The following is a 19,816-nucleotide window of genomic DNA, read 5'->3' as shown; positions in this document are numbered from 1 at the left end:
ATTATAAATATTTGCAGTACAGTAATCAAAAGTTTATTGAAATTAAAAAATTACAATATATAACACTATTTCTTTGTAAAATATTTCAAAAGGCTGGTTTTCGCAGACTTTTCTTTCTTACTTTCATCATAAATTTGCTTGTATAAATACACATCTTTCAATGTTCCTGCAAATTTGCATATTGCACTCGATATCTTTGTCTGCATCCATGTTTAGTTGTTTCAAATTTTCAGCTGCACAAAATATTTCTTCAAGTTCTTTTAATGTCAACTTCTTTTCTTTAACATTTTCTTCCTCGCAAATTTCCACCTCGTCATATGCTCGTTAATTCATCAATATTAAGGAGGTCAGAATCACTTAATTGTTCTGAATGTGATTCCAGCAATTTGCGAACATCACTGTTGTCGATTTCATCAAAGCCTAGATCTCTTCCAATATTTGCTATTTCATCAATAACAGTGTTGATATGAGTGAAACTACAGAAATTATTTGTGCAATGTGGCAAAATATGCTTCCAAACTGCTCTCATATTGCTGGATGTTACTTCAGACCATGACTCATGAATATTGTCTATTGCTTTCCTGATGTAATTTCTCCAAAATTCAACTAAAGAAACTGCACCATCTCCACTTGCTTGCGCAAATGTTCTGCGTAAGGACTTAAAAGTAGTGATTATGCCTTAATCCATAGGCTGTAAAAGACTTGTATTTGGAGGTAAAAAAAATAACTTTCATGTTTTCACACAAATCAGAAAGTGCTGGTGGGTGGCCCGGGGCATTGTCTAAAATTAGTAAAATTTTGAATGCAAGATTATTTTCTTCACAGTAGGCCTTAACTCTCAGGCTAAAATAGCTAGTGAAACCACTCTTCAAATAACACTTTCGTTACCTAAGCTTTTCTATTAGAATGCCAAACAACAGGTAGGCTTGGTTTATTAAAACCTTTACCTAAAGATCTGGGAGTTTCATTTCTATAGATAACCATGGATTTTAATTTAAAATCACCTTCTGTCTGCCTTGCCTCCCAATAAAATTGTTATTCTATCTTTGGAAACTTTATAGCCTGGTTGAGCCTTTTCTTTTTTTGCTAGAAAGGTTTTTTTTTTTTTTTTTTTTGGGCATTCCAAAAAAGGCCTGTTTCATCAACATTAAATATTTGTTGATCTGCGTAGCCACCGTTATCAACAATTTTCTTTAAAATTTTGGGATATTTCGTGGCTGCATCTTTATCTGCACTTGCTGCTTCTCCAGTCAATGCAACATTATGCAGTCCTGTTCTTTTCTTAAAACGTTCAAACCAGACTTTACTGGCAGTGAAATTTTCTTTTGTTTCAATCACTTTTTCTTTTGAAAAACTTGCTTGAACATTTTCTTCAGGTACTGCTCTACCCAAGTTTTCTATTGTTGACGTTTCCTTTAAAATTGCAAAAATACTCAGGCTTTTGTGTTTATGATCATTGTGCATGTTGGAATTCTTTTTTGATTGCAGTCTTCTATCCAAATGGCTAAAAGACATTCCATCTTAATCATTGTAACACTTCTTTTTCTTATGGTTTGTGTGTGTGCGCTGACGATGAAGCAAGCTTACTTGTTTTTACTTAAAATGCTTTAATCCATTGTCCGAACCGTTGATTCAGACATTCCAAGATGTCAAGAAATTTGCATTTTGCTATCACCATCATTAGATATTTTTATGACTTCAAATTTTTCATCTAACATCATCACTTTTCTTTTTACAGAGGCACTATCAGATACACTTTTCCTTTTATCCATAGTTAATAATTACGTAATATATAAAAAATTTAATATTTAATAGAAATTAATGTAATTAATTAGTATGCACAGTAATTAATGGCGGGAGATACACGAGAGTCTACATGTTAACACTCAACGCAAGAACAACTGAAAGCAACTGATCTGCATGCACGTAATAAATGTGTTGCGGCCGGTGTTGTCCTTCAGAATGCATAATATTAGAAAATATTTCAATTGTTGTAATAATACACGTTTGAAATAATCCATTTCTTTGTAGAAAAACAAAGTAGCTTCCCACACTGTATTTGCCTTCGTTTTTGTTTTATTTCTTGATAACACTTCTCGATGGAGAAGTTATGGCGCAACGCTAAATAAACAGTAACTCCCTTTTGTGAACAGAGCCACGTGCTCACTAAGAAAACAAGTGATGTGTTTCTATAATGTTCTCTAATGTTATGCCTACTTTAGAATTATATTTACATTTGTAGCTTAGGACTGACTTTTGTAGCATCACCAGCTTCAGTTTCTTTAGGCCAAGCCAAAATACCGCGCTAATCGAAATTTTGATTCGTGCTAATCAAAAATTGGTAGCTAAATATAAACCACACTAATTCGAGTCTCGCACTAATCGAGGGATTCCTGTACTGCCTGCTCCATCTTGGGAAGTTAAAAGTTTTATTAGTATTAATTTATTTTCCACCTCCCTTAACTAATATTGACCCTCAGTACTTAGAAAACTTGCTGGAATCCATCTTCCCGCTAATTCAATCTGCTGACATAGCAATGGTTTTTGGTGATTTTAACTGTCAGCTGGCCAATTTGTGATAATCTCCATTACTGCAGACTAGGTCTCTCTTTAATGTACTTCACGGTTATGATCTTGAAATTTACAAGTTTGCAGTTTTCCAACCAGAGAAAATGCCTCTTCTCATATAGCGGTTCGCAAAGACAATCCCATATGCCACTCAGATCATTCGCCAATCACTGTGACTTCTCAACTTCCAATGCAGCTCCCATTCTCCATGATTCAATTTCAGAATGGCTGACTGGCCTCTGTGCAACCTAGCTCTCAGCAATATGGACAAGCAGCTCTTTGATGCTGTTGATTACATTGATGCACTCACCAATAACCCAATTAACTGTGTCCACTCAGTTATATCTGGCATTGTTTCTCAATCCCATCTGACGGCATGCTCTACCTGCCCGCACTGGTACAACAGCGAACTAATACATAAAATTAAATCCAAAGAATTCTATAGAAACAAGTATAAGCAATTAGGTGACAGTCGATACTACAAAATTTTCAGCCAACTCCACGAAGAAGTGAAAACGCTAGTAGGTGAAATGGCATAATTTTTGTTACATCTCATATTGTGAATGCCTTCACAACAAGGTGCCTGTTATTGTGATGTGCCTGTGTTGTCTATTGTGATTATCCTCTAACAAAATCATGTCGTGTCTTTCAGAATGGCATTTCTATCTAAATGTCCCCGGACTGCATTCTTAATTATTGCCTCCGAGAATTTCCCCGTCACTGAAGTCAGATGTCTGACTTGAAAAATAGTGACACTTTAGTAATTCATTTATTTTATCATCCGTTTTGGTAGCAGAGAAATTGTTCCTGTTAATGCAATTTAATTGCACTGGATTACTTAGATGTGAGCTTAGTAATGCTACTGCTTTATTAGTGTTGAATATTTATTACTTATTATAGCCCTGACATGTTGTGGTTGTTGTGAAGTTGTGACTTGTGTAAATGGAGAAAGAATTAAATTTATATAGCATACATATATGCTATATAATTAAATCCAAATAAAATAAATTTTCCTGCTACTGAAGGCAAACTGCTGTGATTTCAGTGGTGGGGAAATTGATTTACTTTATTGATACCATTAATTTGTGTGCTGTTTTCTAGATGTATAACATTATCTTAGTTTTTCATTACTAGATACACTTATGGTTTTCTTGTTTAATTTACTCTTTTTTACAGGGGTCCTAGTTTCCTTCATTATATTGATAGCCTTCCTCCATTAAATCGGCCGGTTGAAGGGCCTTTTAGGATGCCTGTTGTCGACAAATATAAGGTATACTATTTGTATATTAATGAAATATTGAATTTTTGCGAAACAAAATAAACACCTGTTATTTTAATCTCCCCATATTGACTTCTTCGGTGATTGTTTTTTTAACTGCATTTCTTTGTTTATTGCTAATACAGTTAAACATTCCAAATCTGACAGTTCATTATTTGCCACCAACCACTTCTACCTAATTTTAGGAAAATCGGTGAATCTAGCAAACTAATCAAGATACTGCAAATTTAATTATTGGATGACTGCAACATACAAGACTAAGTAGTGTGTCAGAACTGATTATTCAGGGCAAAGATTTTATCTTCAAAACCATAAATTTTTACCAAGTTTGAACCACATGGGCAAATTTGTTAAGTCATGGGATTGTCTACTACTGTTTGTGAACAAGATTATTCAGCAATTTGGTGTTAATTACAAATAATTTCTGGGTCTCACGATTCCCACGTGCCAGGCCGAATTTGTACATAGACAAATGACACGGTTGTTTAGGCCTCATAATTTTGCAAGGTCTGTGATAACTGCTAGGTTCTGCTTTGTTAATTACATTATCTGTTGAACTTAGGCTTGTTTAAGCTGTTGCCACGGGACATGCTACAGCCAGTATACCATTTTTTTTTTTTTTTTTTAAATAAAAAAAGCTTGAAATTAGTGTTTTGAGTATCGTTATTGGAAATATTTTCCTAGACCTTTCTTAAGGGGTTTGTGTACAAATATTTTTGTATAACTTCTCCATATTTATAAATGCACCTCTGTCTATGTGAACTATTAGGCCAGGTGGTTGATCTTGGATCACAGAAATAAAAATACTGCATAATTTTCTGAAGAACACATTCCAGAAATCCCATTAATTACTCTCTGGGTTTCATTTTTAAGTATATACTTCACCTTTTTATATAGCTGCCTAGCGTACTTTGTATAATAATTCTTCAACCAGCAGATTTTATTTAAATAGAAAAATGTGCGTTGAAGAAAATATAGGTTGATTCTGGAACTATGTTCATTTTTAAAGTCGTTCATATATTGGACAAGGTTGCTGGCCCTCTGAATTAGGCTCATATAATGTATTAACTGGATACTGAATAACTTTTAGATTGTCTTGCTTGTAAATAACAATAACTTATATCAGACTATCCTCTGCTTTTTCTGTTGCAGATGTAACCCAGATGTAATTTTTCTGTTTCGGGTGTAAATGAATGATGCTATGTACAAATTATGTGCCCACTTTGTGGGTTGTGTATATGGGAACTTTTGTCCATGTATGTTTGTGCTTAACTGTACCATCTAAAAGAAAAGCACAAGTCATCTGTTCAGAAGTTGCTTTGCTAATGAAACTTGGCAGTAGGACTTGGATAAAATGACTATGTAAAACTTTTTCATTGATTTATCATCTATATATTTTGAAGGAGAACATAAGTTTTTTTTTATTCTATACTGTATAAAATATGAGGGAACAGTAAGCAAGTCATAATGTGGGAATGGAAGGGTGATAGTAAGCAGGATGCTGACTGGAAAATAGCATTTATTTTTTAACATGCTCATTGTAAATGTTTATACACTGATCTCATTGTTTTATCAAATTTGGAAAATTTGCCATATAATAAAGATGTCATTTGCATACTGATGATTTACTTAATTTTAGCTTCTGCATCATTGGAAAAATATTTGCCACTAAGTTGTGGACTAAACAAATGAATATTGCTAAGGATGAGGTCAGGGCTATAGGAAAGATGCTCAAGAAGCTCTCCTGCAAATTGTTAATGGTCTTTTGGGTTGCATGTAATGTATATGGGCCTGGACTGTCATATATTACAATTCAGCATTCACAGCATTAGTGGGCTCTTGGAATAATTCATTTACTATAAAACTTTTTGCCATAAAGTCTCTTGATATAAGACCAAGGACTTTTCTGAGCCCTTACCAACCCTTGTGAAACAAACTGGATGCAGAATCCTTTCAGTTTATCTGAAATCCCCCTCCCCAACCCACTATTTTTGTTGTCTTGCTCACACCTATTTCACTGCTCACAACAAATTTCATTTTTTAGAGATTCTATCTTTGTTTTCATAGAAAAAAAAAAACTACAGTAGTGTGTGTTGAAAATCCAAATGAACCAGCATTTATTTTTTTTTTTAAATTTTTTATGCTGGTGCCATAAAATAATTACAGTAAGCGCCAGTTATTGTGCATCACATTTGTGAATAGTCTCCAGAAGAGTATTTTTGACACTACCGTATATCTCGTTTTTTACCTATTTTCATTAATTTATGTCATATTTAATTAAATTACATACTGTGATTACACTAAATAATTTTACTGATGCTGTTTTGTTTGGAACAGACACACAAACTGACAGGCGCCTTCGTAGCCAGGTGGGCAGGAGCAGCAGTGTGTGTGTGTAGCACATGCTTCTTGATTAGACTGGGGTTCGAGCCCGTGACCACCAAATACGAATGATGCGGAAAGGTCAGGGAATGACCACCGCATATTCCCGGAGCAATATGGCCTTAGTTGCTAATGCTCCTAAAAATCAAATAACACAAACTGACCTTTCAGGAAGCATTGCAGCTCAACAAGCAACATGGTGTACACTAGCTGTAACATACAGGACTAGTGCCCAAGGTATGCTGTAGTGAACTTTGGACGACATTCAGTATATTGGGGGGGGATTGGTTAAGCCAAGGTCAGTTAAGAGGATGTCTACTGTACTTCCATTGTATTGATGCATGTTTTGATTCAGGTTAATAGTGTGGGGTAGCCATGATTCATCCCACAGTTCCAATTCTAAGCAGGTGGTAGTTGAAATTAATGTATGTTGCTGGTTATGAGAAATAATGTTTTTTTAAGTTTCAGGTTTTCAAAATTTGATTGAGCAATGGGACAAGTGTATAAATGTTTTTGGTAATTATGCTGAAAAAATGAGTGCCATGTTCAAGTCAGTTTTTTACTCTCTCTCTCTCTCTTTTTGGGACAGTCTCCTGCATGATATTTTTTTTTTTTTTTTGTGCAGTGTGTACAATGCATTCAGTAAATTGCAGCATATCGATTATTTTTATAATACAGTTAACTTACAGAATAATGGCACCTTTGGGGATTCAAGGTGCCATTATTTCGATTTTTCCGTTAACTAGAAAGTTTTATTTTTAATATATCTAATGCAGAAATAATGAGGCTAAATGAGAAATAGAGAGATTAAGAATGCAATTTTATTAACTGCACATAAAAACATAAACATGTTGACAATCCACTGTTATATTCTGCCATTAATACCCTCCTGCTTATGCCTGTTCTATTTTCTTTATTATATCAAGTTTAGTCTGTGCAGGTAGCACAGTGGTATCATCATCATTCTCCCCACACTGGGTTGAAAAGGCTCAGGTTCGAATCCCATCAGTGACACGGGAATTTTATGGGAGTTTTTCACTCCTTGGCTGAATTAGTCGGTTTCAGGCATAGATAGCAAGGTTTCCCCCAAGAGACTGGGGTTTTTCATCCAGCAAAACAGGCAAGTCGACCAGAGAATACACGTGCAACTTACAGACAATACACAGGGGTATATGAATTAACTTTCTGGGTGACCCTAATGTAATAGTTTTGCTTATATCGAGTTTGTCACTAAGCTTTAATGTTGTTCTTCTTTTCTTCTCTGTATGAGGTTTATTAACTTTAGGAGCCATAGTGGGGGTTTTTAATTTAAAATAAATGTAGTACAGTGGTATAATCCATGTTATTAGTACAGAATTCACTTTCAAAATGGTGAACATAAACAAATACAATAATCACATGACTTGCCATTTTCTTTTTTTGACACTGCAAGATATCTGCGCTGTGTGTAAACATCCAATCTCAATGTGCCGTTAGCTTGAATACTCCATTATTTGAGGTGCTGTTATTTTGACAGCCTACTGTATAACCACCCAAAATCTCGGAAATTCCAAGATCTGGCAAGAATCAGCTCCCAAAGTCACTGGATATGAGAGGTTTGACTGTATTATGAAATGCTTAAACTGTCATTCTGATTTCAGCCTTGATAAGAAAAAAGATTGTATGTTGTTTTAAGCATGCATTTTCTTTCTTATTTTATAACTCACTACAGGCACCTCTGTAGCTAGGTGGGCAGGAACAGCAGTGCGTAGCACATGCTTCTTGATTAGACCGGGGTTTGAGCCCGTGACCACCAAATACGGAGGATGCAGAAAGGTCAGGAAATGACCACCACATATCCCCAGAGCAATATGGCCTTAGTTGCTAATGCTCCTAAAAACCAAATAACATAACTCACCACAACTTACAGGAAATTTTCAAAATCTATACATTTAATTTAACATTTTCCTGCCACCTATATTTGAGTGGCTTGTTCAATATGCTGTAATTTTTGGAATGTTGAGAAATAACGTTCCAAAATCTTTGAAATTCTGAAAATTCCTAAATAATGGTTGAAAAGTAAAAGTCTAGAATTCATTGCTAAAAGCGAACACATACTTTTGGGCTGAGTACTGTAAATGGGAACAAAATTCAATTTTATTAAAAAAATTTATTTTATGTACTTAAACTAATCTCACCACAAGCAAAAAACAAATAGAAATGTGCACCAAGCTATAAACAAAAACAGATCATTGATGCTAATAGCAGAGTTCAGCCAGTGTGCTGACAGAATTGAGTAGTTAATTTCATGTGCCTTTATTTTTATGCCACTTAAGAATGCTGCTTAAGGCACTTTGAGTGCTGTTAAACACCGATATACATTGACACAGCGAACGTTTTGATAATTGTTAAGTAAATTATCACTAGTGCTAAATAAATTTACTTTATGTGAAAATAATATTAAAAGTGTTTGTGTCAAATTTGTTTGCTTCTGAAGAGATAATTTTATCAGAAATTTTGATTTTATTTTCAGGATATGGGAACTGTTGTATTAGGCAAAGTTGAGTCTGGGATGGTCAAAAGAAATCAACAATTACTTTTGATGCCAAATAGGGTAAAATTTTAGTTAACTATTTAAATTATTTTTAAAAAAATGTTTGTTACAATTATTGGTATGCATACCATGTGCTGTTCATTCAGTGTGTAGAATAGCATATGTGATCTACAGTGATCACATATGCTATTCTACACTGGTTCTTCAGCTGTTCTACATCTGCTGAGCATACACTGGTTTTAGTTTTGTGATGGCAGTGATGTCATGTTTTCTGTGGCTCATATGTGTCCTTATATATTGTCTTTTTTTTTTTTTTTTTTTTTCTTTCTAAAATGGTACAACTAAATTCTAATTGTTTTTTGAAAAAAAATATGTGTATTATAACTATGCAGCTTTTCTAAGGATACATTTAATTTTTTTTAAGTATCATCTTTGTGTGGGCTTTGTTTGGAGCTGTGTGTGTGTGATGTTTTAGAGTTATTTCAGATAATGTATCACTCTGTGTATGAATTGTCTTCAAATAGGTGTTGCCATATCTGTGTTTCCAAGCAGTTGTAGATAGTTCATAATATATGGTGGTAAGAAAACAGCTTTGAAAATCAGAAAAAAAGCTGAACTTTTCATAAATTCTCTGGAATCTGATCTGCAAGTTAATGAAACTTTCAATCATGTGATACATGAATAGATGTAGAGGATATTACTGCACCAAAAATAAATACCAGTGAGCTTATTTATTTATATTTTATTATTTTTTTAAATTTTGCTTTGATATTTGACAGTTTCCATTGAACAATCAAAATAAGAACAAAATAATATTTAAAAAGTTTAAATATTAATAAGCAAACCAAATGAGAAGGATGGTTCTGGCTTTATCGCAGGAACATACTAAAATAAAAGTTCTGTTTTCTTGCTCAGTGAAATGTTTTTGTACCTGCTTTTATATTGCTGTATTTAACTATATGGTGCACAAGTTCCTATTGAAAAATGGCATTTTTATAAATGCTAAGGTAGTGCAAATTTTAACTGGCAGTGTATTTTTTTTTCCAATTTAAATTTATGGACAATTTTCCAGTACTTATAATCAGATTGAAGATAAAGAAATAGACATTGTGCATTATCATTTCTGTCACTTTCAGTGTGAAAACTTGCCAGAAGCTATTTATGAAAGAAGAAAGAATTAATATGCAAGAAGTCTATAGTTAAAAGGGACAAAAAGCACTTGATCTCTCGAAGCTTTAAAAATGCTCTTGATGAAAAGTTTAGACAAGCAGGGCCATTGTTTAAACAAAACTCCAACTCAACATTTCTGAAGAGGTGAAGTCTGCAAGAATATATTCCTTGAAGCAGTCTTAATCAGTTGATATCCAGCAATCCAAACAGATATCCACAGATAGATAAATCCTTAATATTTGAAAGTGTACTATACTGGTAAACAATCTTCAATCCAATGTCTAGATTAAACACACACACACACACTACTTTTCTTTTGCTTTTTTTTGAAAGTCAGAGGTTGGCAGCTGTGTGACCTTTCTTGTTAAAACCTTTACCAGGGGAGATCTTGGTCCTTTGAAATAAGATGTTTTTGTACCTGCTTATCCTGATAAACAGGTACAGGAGTAGAATATTTTACCAAACTTTTTAACCACTTGTATAGTGACACCTTGATATTCTTTCAAGAGATTGTCTGGTCTGGCCTGTGGTACAACTTGCAAAACTAACAGATGAATTAGTAGAAGGGATTCCTGGTGTAGTCCCTCAGGGTGCCTTCTTCTGTAGTTGTTGTTTTAGCTATCATGTTGTGGAGTGGCATATTTTAGTTATATCGTTAAATCAATCTATTTTATTACTGTGACCCTTCATATAGGGCAGTGGGGTAACTGAATACAATGGACTAGACAAAATCACTTTCCACATAATGCAACATTCTTTTTCTTTGTAGCCAAAATTGATACTTCAACATTGACAAGGTAATGTTATGTCAAGGAGCTGGGTATATTCTTGCCATATATATGCCATATTAGATTTCAAAATATATAAGAGCAATACAGCTCAATCCTTCCTACTTTGATACTATTTGAAAAATATAAGAGATTTAACTCATATCTTTTAACAGGAAGTTCTTCAGCCTGACACTCACATCATATTAATCCAATTAATACATTATATGAGACTAAATTTATGACACAATATTATGATTTAAAATTTTTAATATATACGGGTTTCTTAAAAATAATCCTGTATTCAATTTCCGTAATCTACTCACTGCCAAAAGGAAGTGCAAAGCGAAGTCAATGCAATAACAGACAGGAAATTGAAGACAATTGTCAAATTTACTAAAATATTTTAGACTAAACTTCTTAATAAGGAACAAAGTTATTTCGGGATGGTCTGTGCTTACAAGAAGATTCAATTTAGTGTACTGCAACGAGATTATTTTTATTAATCAATGTAAATGTTATTTATGCATGCGCGTAAAGGTACACAAGTCCAAAATCGTGTATGGTCTACATACATTTATAGCATTAGGGTTTAACTTCATTTCAAGTGTTTCGGCTGTTAGGAGTTTTGTATATTCATATTGTGTATTAATTACTTTAGCCTCATTAAAAAGAAACATATGGTTCTCATGGATGGCATATTAATATGCCATATTAATAAATTTCATTTTTCATACATGTCCTCCCCACCTTTTCTTACTACTGAATACATCACGAATTGTCAAACTAATTGAACAAACTTATCTGCAAAAAGATTGAAATCTCCAAAAAAAATACTTCCTTGTTCATTTCACAAATACAGTCGGACCTCTATATAACGAAATCGATTGTTATCTTGAAAAAGTTCATTATAAAGAAATATGATCTTTTCAACAATGAAAAATTCTGAAAAAAGTAAAAGATGGGAAATAAATGGGAATAAATAAATTTTCTAACATTTTAAAGTAATTTATTAATACATAAATATTAAGAAATGACTACTTATGTGATGTGCACAATGCATTAGTACACTTTTAAGTGTACTAATGTAAAATACACGTAAAATATTTGGTTATTTTTTGTTGTACACTTCATTCTACCGTACACCATTCATAAAAATGTTTGCATTTGTTTAAACACTCAAATATATATCCTGTTACATTTTCTTCCCACTGAAGGCCTTGATGCAAAGTTTCAAATGCTACCGACATTATTCTTGTTTGGAAGGTTTAATGTTGCCCTCATTTTCATCCAACTCATCGTCGATATTGTCACTAGTTCTCTGAATGCTCTCCAAAATGTTCAAGTCACTCGGATATTCGGCTACTATGAACTCCTAAAAATTCATCAAGAACAATTTCTCCACTGATCAAACCTCGCTTGGAACTCTTCCCAAGATTGCTCAATGTCTTGTAGTAGTTCATCCCTCTCATTGCTCTTAATTAGCATTTTGGCAAACGTGCTTTTGTGAAACAATTCTTAATCACTGTTTCCATCACATCTTTACTCCACAATTTCGCTGACTCTGATATGAATCTGCAAATCTATAGGTTGGTTGGTTGGTTTCTATTCTCAGTAGAATTTTTTTCAGTATGCGCCTTTGGTGCATTTTCAAATCCTTGGCCCATTGGCTGCAGTTTAAACAAGGTATTCGCATGGAAGAAAACAAGCTCACACTTGTAAGTTTCGAAATTACCGAGTGAAGATGGGCAGGGCAGTTGTCGACAATCATCGCGATTTTTCTGTTTTCTTTCGTCATCTTTCTATTGAAATTTAAAATCCACTGTTCAAAAATTTTATTTATCATCCAAGCTTTTTTGTTGTAGTTGTAGTCCAACTCTAGTGACTTTACTCCTTTGAAACATCAGGGTTGTTTACTTTTGCCTATTACCAAAAGCTTCAGTGTTTCATTACCAACCATATTTGCACCAACCGAGAGTGTAATTCTCTCCTTACTATTTTTACCACCTAAACATTTATAACCTTTAAAAGTCAGTGTCTTGTTCAGCAGACATTTAAAAAATAGACATTTCATCAACGTTGAATATGTCTTTGAGCTTGTAGTCCTTCATTTTTTTTCAAAACTGTTTCTTTCCAATGGGTATAGTCTTCTTCGATTGCAATTCCACTTTCATCAGAAAACTTTTTCGAGTAAGCCATGGTGCTCTTTAAATTTGTCCAGCCAACCAGAACTGGCCTAGAATGTTTTATGCCCCAGAAAAGATGCGTACTCCATAGCCTTTTCTTTTATTAATGGCCCTGATATCGGCACCTTTTGGTCTCGAGTGAACTTCGTTCACTTAAAAACTGCTTCATCTACAAAGGGTACTAGGAAAGTTTTGCAATACAGCTTTGTTTATTTAATTTTTTCAAAGTAATTTCCTCTACATTCAATACACCTCTCCATCCTCCGAAACCAATCTTTAAACGAGTTCTGCCAAGTTTCACTAGGGAGTAAAGCACACTCGTTGTCCCAAGCCCGTAGAAGGTCCTCATCACTGGAAAACTGCCTCCCTTTTAGCTTCATTTTCACATGCGGGAACAGTGCAAAGGCGCAGGGAGCAAGGTCTGGACTGTAGGGAGGGTGCTCGAGAAGTTTCAGTCCTGTCGTGGTCAAATATTCGGTGCAGGCTTTGGCGCGGTGAGCTGGAGCATTATCGTGATGGAGGTACCAGGTGTCCATTCTTGACTTTGGCCGCAGGTTCTTCATAGATCCAATGACTTTAGGCAGGCATTGTTCAGTATACCACTTAGCTGTGACTGTCTTCTGCGTGTCCAAAACAACACGTTCCACAATTCCACTCGATTTGAAAAATACAGCTATCATTTTCTTCTTTACAGATCGGGATTTTCTGACAATTACGGGTGTGTCGTCATCATCAAAGACCCAAACTTTGTTTTGAGCCTTGGTCAGCAGATCGTAATAGTACAGCCAAGTCTCGTCACCTGTCACGATGTTGTTCACATACCGAGATTGTCCCTTATCAAACTTTTTTAACATCTCCCGGCACCAAGTCACACGTCGTGTCATCTGCTCTTCAGTCAGTTGATGCGGCACCCAGAGAGAACAAAGTTTCTTCACGTGCAAATGATCTTGCAGAATCGAACGAATTGCTGGTGCATTTAGGCCCAAAGTATCCTCTATCTGTTGGTAGGTCACTCGCCTGTTTTCGTCAAGCATTTTCCTCACAGCAGTAACGTTTTCCTCCGTAACTGACGTTCGTGGCCTTCCCGGCCTCTCAGAATCCTCCAGAGTGAAATTTCCCCTTTGGAATTCTCTATACCACCTGAATATCGTTGTACGATGTGGACAATCATCATCTAGTGCAAGAGTCATTTCTTCTAAGCACTGGTCTATGGTTAAACCACGCACGAAATTATACCGCAAAACTGTCCTTATCTCATTTCGTGACCACGATGCCATCGCAAGCACTTTAACTCTCACTACTAATGAATAACTGAGCCCATCGACTTGGCGCGGTGGCTACTATGCACGTATGAACATGTCTCAACATGCAGCAACAAGCAGCTTCCTGTGATTCATTGTTGCGTCATATTGCAAAACTTTCCTAGTGCCCTTTGTACATCTTCACAAAGGCATAATTTCACACTCTTCCGACTGTGTCCCATTTCCTCAAACACTTTGAAAATAGAAACAGTTTTTCAGAATGGTTGTCACTACTGGCAGGAATACCAAATTTTAAAGCAATTTTTTTTATTTTTTTTTACAGAGAAAACAGGTTAACCAGAGCCAATGTCTATGTCAGGAATATGCCTTAATCATTGCCAATGGTTGTAGACACATAGATTGACCAGCGTGACTTCTCGGTACAGTAGTGTATAGGTTTTGCTTCTTATTTTTAGCCATTGCTGACGCACTGCTAGGCAAAGGCCTCTCCCAAAACTTTCCACCTTTTTCTGTCCTGTGCCATGGTTGGCCAGTTTCCTCCTGCAGGGTTTTACGGGAACTACTAAATTATAGAATGTTTTAGCTCTTAATTCGTGGAATTAATCCCGTTAGCTCTTAAAATTTAATGGGATTACTTCTTAACCCTTTTAGCTCTTAATTTGTGCTTTTTACAGCATCAGCTTTATTGCCTAAAGGCCAGTGGTGTGAACAATGCATACCCAGGTCTCTTGAAATCAGTTCGTTATATGGAAATTTTCTTTGTTATACAGAAACTATTTTCAATGTAATGACCAAGGGGAAATCAGAAATGTTCACTACATAGAAAAATTTGTTATATGGAAGTTTGTTAGAAAGAGGTCCGACTGTATATGTGGTATCATCTCCAGTCTCAGTTGATATCCATTTGCACTTACAGTCTGCCAAATCCCACGTACTTTTCCTGACAGAATCCCAATTATCAGTTGATTCAATCACTGCTCATTTCAGTTGTCCTAATTATTCGCTATATGATTCCTTTTGTTTCAGAGGTGGTATTTGTGCATATGTCCACTTTGATATTCTCTGTCAGAGACTTAGTAATTTGGAATCTCCTCTTTACGATCTTCTCTGGCTTAAAATCTCTCTACCCCATTCTATCGGCGCCTCCGTAGCCAGGTGGGAAGGAGCAGCAGTGCATAGTACATGCTTCTTGATTAGACCGGGGGTTCGAGCCCGTCACCACCAAATATGGAGGATGCGGAAAGGTCAGGGAATGACCACCGCATATCCCGGAGCAATATGGCTTTAGTTGCTAATGCTCCTAAAAACCAAATAAACAAACAAACAAACCCATTCTATCAGAAGTCATCTGTTGCCTCTCACATTCTCCAAACCCCACTAATTACTTGGAACTCTTTGAAAATTGACTTTCTCCAGCTTAATTTTATTAACAGGGAGATGATTTTCCTTGGTGATTTTAGTGTTCACAACTCCAACTGGCTTCTGTTTTCTTGTCACATGGACTCAGCTGGTCAAGCTGCTGAGGCTTTTGTAATTGCTAATGATTGTTCATTTACTACCAAAATACCAGACAATCCTTGACACGCAACCAACACGCTTGATCTTTTTCTCACAAACAACCCTTCTAAGTACACGGTTGAGGTGAGCGGTCCTATAGGCACCTCAGATCACAACTTGGCGATGGGCTCTTCTCCAATGGAGCCTCTCTCTCATGGCCATTCTCAACCTCGTGTTCTTTGGCATTACAAGAAAGCAAAATGGAATAATCTGCAAGATTTGTTTTCTTCTCTTCCATGGTCGAATTACTGTTTCAAATCTCTGATGTCAACTTTTACTCAGATCGTCTCAGTGAAATTATTCTTGAAGGGATGAAATCCTTTAATCCTTCATCTCAACCTTTGTTTTCCAATAAATGTGCTAAGGCTGTTCAAGATAACAATGTTGCAATTGGCTTGTATCGAAATCTCCAAGTTCATTTTCTGCATACACCAAAGCTCGCAACAATTGTAAAGCAGTTATTAATCAGTCCAAACAAGATTTCAAACAGGCTAAGAGTAGAAAACTTGCTTCTTGTCCAAATGGTAGTCGAGCATTTTGATCTCTTTCCAAAGCTATTGGCCAGAACTTCTGCCCATCTCTATTTACACCCTCTGTACAAACCAGACTGTTCTATTGCCACTTCAGCCAAAGATAAAGCTTACCTGCTAGCATCCTATTTTTCTTCCAACTTGTATGTTGATGATCTTGATAAACACCACCTTCTACCATTCCCAGTACACTCTATTCACTGTCTCCTGTAGTCTTCCATCAAAAGGATATCAGAAAGGTTTTGAACAATCTTGATGCCAAGAAAGCACCAGGTCTTGATGGTATTTCTCCTTTTGTTCTCAAAGCCTTTTTTCACTTTCTTATTCCACAGGTGTTTTCCTTCTGCTTGGAGATTTGCTCATATTCAGCAAGTTTCTAAAAAGGGTGACAAATCCCTCCCATCCAATTATTGTCCCATTGCAATTCTACTCTTTCTAACGTAATGGAGAAATCTATTAACCACCAACTCTTAAACTATCTAGAAGCTTTCCATTTGATCAATGATTGTGTATGGATTCTGTCAGTGTCAATCCACTGGTGATATACTGACTTATGTTACTCATGGATAAATTCAATCGAAAAGTTTTGTGGAACTCAAGCAGTTGCTCTTGACATTTCAAAGACTTTTGATTGCGTTTGGCATAAAGGTTTAAATAAGCTTCCATTGTATGGTTTGCTAACTGTATTTTTTAATGGGGTATCCAATTTTATCTCCGACTGCTCACTGTGGATTATGGTAGATACCTCTCTGTCTTCTAATTTCTCCACTAGTCCAAGTATTCCTTAAGGTTCAATTCTTTCTTCTCCACTCTTTTCCTCTTGTATATTATTAACCTTCTTCCGTTGACCCGAAATCATACCAATAGTTTTGCTGAAGATAGCACATTGCATTCCACCTACCAGTTTGAGAAATTTTACCGTGCTCAAACAGCTTCAACTTCTCAAATATTCGCTACCAATTCCTTAAATGCTGATCTCCAGATAATTCTCCACTGGGGCAAAGATAACTTAGCCAATTTCAGTCCTACAAAAACTTAGTCTGTCTTATATATCACAAAAAGGAATCTTCTGCTCCCATGCTTATCTTCGATGATGCTCATTTATAAACAAGATCACATGTCTATTGGTAATTACCCTGACTCTAAATCTCTCTTGGCATAAGCAAATCACTAATATTGCTTCTTCTGCATATAAAAAATTAGGTTTTCTCTTTTGCTCTTCCATTACTCTTCCAGACAGCTGTTTACTTTGTACAAATTGCAAATCCTCTCTAATGTGGAATTCTGTACCTGCATCTGGAGCAGTGCCCCCAAAATCTCTTTCAGACTTCTAGATTCCATTGAAAAGAGGGCAGTTAGGTTAATTAATGACCCATCTCTAACTAAGTTTCTCCACTGTCTCACAGAAGTTCTGTTTCTTCCGCATGTCTTTTCTGTAGATACTTTCACTGGCACTATTCTTCTGAATTGGCCTCTATATTTCCATTTTTTTTCTAACTTCAGACTCATAGAACCAACTTTTTTCCTTTCTCATTTATTCCTTCAACTTTTATTTTCTTTCAAACTCCCTTCATATGTATTTCTTGAAATTACAATCTACAATAATTCTAGTCTAATGCCAGCAAGTATCTTCTTTCATCTTCTCAACCTTCAATCAACCCATGGACATTACTAAGCACTATAAGTTCTAATACCTTTCGTGCTTGGGATTTTCATTTAAACACACACACACACACACACACACACACACACACACACACACACACTAGTGTTCAAAGAAAGTGCATCATCCCTTAAAATTGTAATTGTCATCCAAATAACGCAACTATATTGCAGTATTTCTTACAGATTGCATCAGATAAGATTGACATGCGTAGATGATGACGTAATATTGCATCAGCTGTTACTTTCAGCTATATAAGCACGCTCTGCAAGAGTTGCAGTCATTCCTCGCTTGTGTCAGAGTGGCGAGTTACATGCAGTTGGCGCCACGAAGAAAGAGTGCTATTGTTGCTTTACGTGAGGAACGATGTTCTTCCCATCATGTTGCTTATAGAGTCTCTTGTAATCAGTCGACAGTGAGTAGAATTCTTTCCAAACTCAAGAATACTTGTTCTGCTGATAGGAAAAAAGGAACTGAACGCAAATGAGTCTCTACACTAAAACAGGACCGCATTTTGAAGCGCTTATGCCTTAAAAACCGTAAAACGTCTTCGTCTGAGCTGAAAAGAGAATGGGAAGAACATACAGGAGTGGTAGCAAGTGCAGTAACAGTCAGAAGATGCCTCTTCAAAAATGGACCTGTAGCCCATCGTCCTAAGAAGCCCCTCCTCACAAAAAATGAAAAAAGGCCCAATTAATTTGGTATAAGGAGCATGTCAGATGGACCCCCGAACAGTGGAAGTCAGCTAATTTCTCGGATGAGAAGAAATTCAACCTGCGTGGCTCTGATGGGAGACAAACAATTCCCCGTAGACGTGGTGAAGAATACCATCCAGACTGTATGGTGTCTACACCATACAGTCTGGATGGATGTATAGTGAAATTCCCTTCCAGCCAAATGATATATGGGGGTACATTTCATATTGCGGAGTAGGTTACCTGCAGTTTATAAAAGGTTCCATAAATGCCAATGGATATGTTGCTGTATTGGAAGGCAAATTGTTGCCAACCATTAGAGACCATTTCAACCTGCCAAATAACTGCATCTTTCAGGACGACTCTGCTTGTCATCGGGCAAAAAGTGTAGGTAAGCACTTTTGTAGTCACTTCAGCTTCATTTCTGCATTAGAGGTTTGATAGTACAGGCTGGCCTCGATTAACGTGATTAATTTGTCCCTCGAGCACATCGTGCAAAACGGAAATGCGTTAATCGAATATAATAATCAATAGGAAAAATTATAATTGGTCCTTGACCTTCTGGAATGTCTATAAAAAATTTTAAAAATACCTTTTAAATAACTTTTTAACTGTATACAATGTAAAAGATAATGAAAATAATTATGGAATTAAATGTTTATTGCATAAAACAGCGGTTCCCAAACGGTGCGCCACGGAATATTTTAAATTTTTGATGAACGCGCGAACTACTAGCTTGAGGTAGTTCACAGTTTCAACATTTCTTATTAAGTTGTTTGGATCTAACTACTAAATGGAACTGTTAGATATTTCTTTTGGTCTGGCTGCGCCGTAAAAAAAATTACTGAGACACTAAGGGCACCGTGAACCGAGAAAGTTTGGGAACCTCTGACATAAAATACACAATGAAGAAATGACTGTTGTGGAAATATTTGAACAGTGTTGACTTTCTCTTTTCATCAATCAATTTCCTATAGCTGACAACAATCTTCTCTGGGCCCTGGTGAAATAAATATCGCAGAGAACCTCAAACCTTTTGTTTGAGGTTCTCTGCGATACGAAAGATTTCATCTAGTTTTACCGTTATTTCCTTCGCGGTAACAATACCTGGCTCATTTAAAAATTTGAATTTTTAAATGGAAGTCTGCATTGACTTTATTAGCGGGAGACAAACAAGTAACACGTCTTTTTCCGATTGTGGATGGAACACACTGAGGCGGGCAG

General features: G+C 35.8%; 1 protein-coding gene across 1 annotated transcript in view; it reads left to right on the top strand.

Moving 5' to 3' along the window:
* LOC150084133 (eukaryotic peptide chain release factor GTP-binding subunit ERF3A-like) overlaps positions 1–19,816 on the top strand; it is a 212,304-nt gene that overhangs the window by 156,402 nt on the left and 36,086 nt on the right. Inside the window, exons 9-10 of the mRNA XM_090375053.1 lie at positions 3,745–3,838; positions 8,742–8,822. Coding sequence (XP_090231179.1) covers positions 3,745–3,838; positions 8,742–8,822 — 175 coding nt within the window. The remainder of the gene's footprint in view (positions 1–3,744; positions 3,839–8,741; positions 8,823–19,816) is intronic.

The sequence above is a fragment of the Mastigoproctus giganteus genome, chromosome 6, assembly GCF_048544385.1.
Source record: "Mastigoproctus giganteus isolate SK-2022 chromosome 6, ASM4854438v1, whole genome shotgun sequence".
NCBI lineage: Eukaryota > Metazoa > Arthropoda > Arachnida > Uropygi > Thelyphonidae > Mastigoproctus > Mastigoproctus giganteus.
This window is presented reverse-complemented; position numbering and strand designations above follow the sequence as displayed.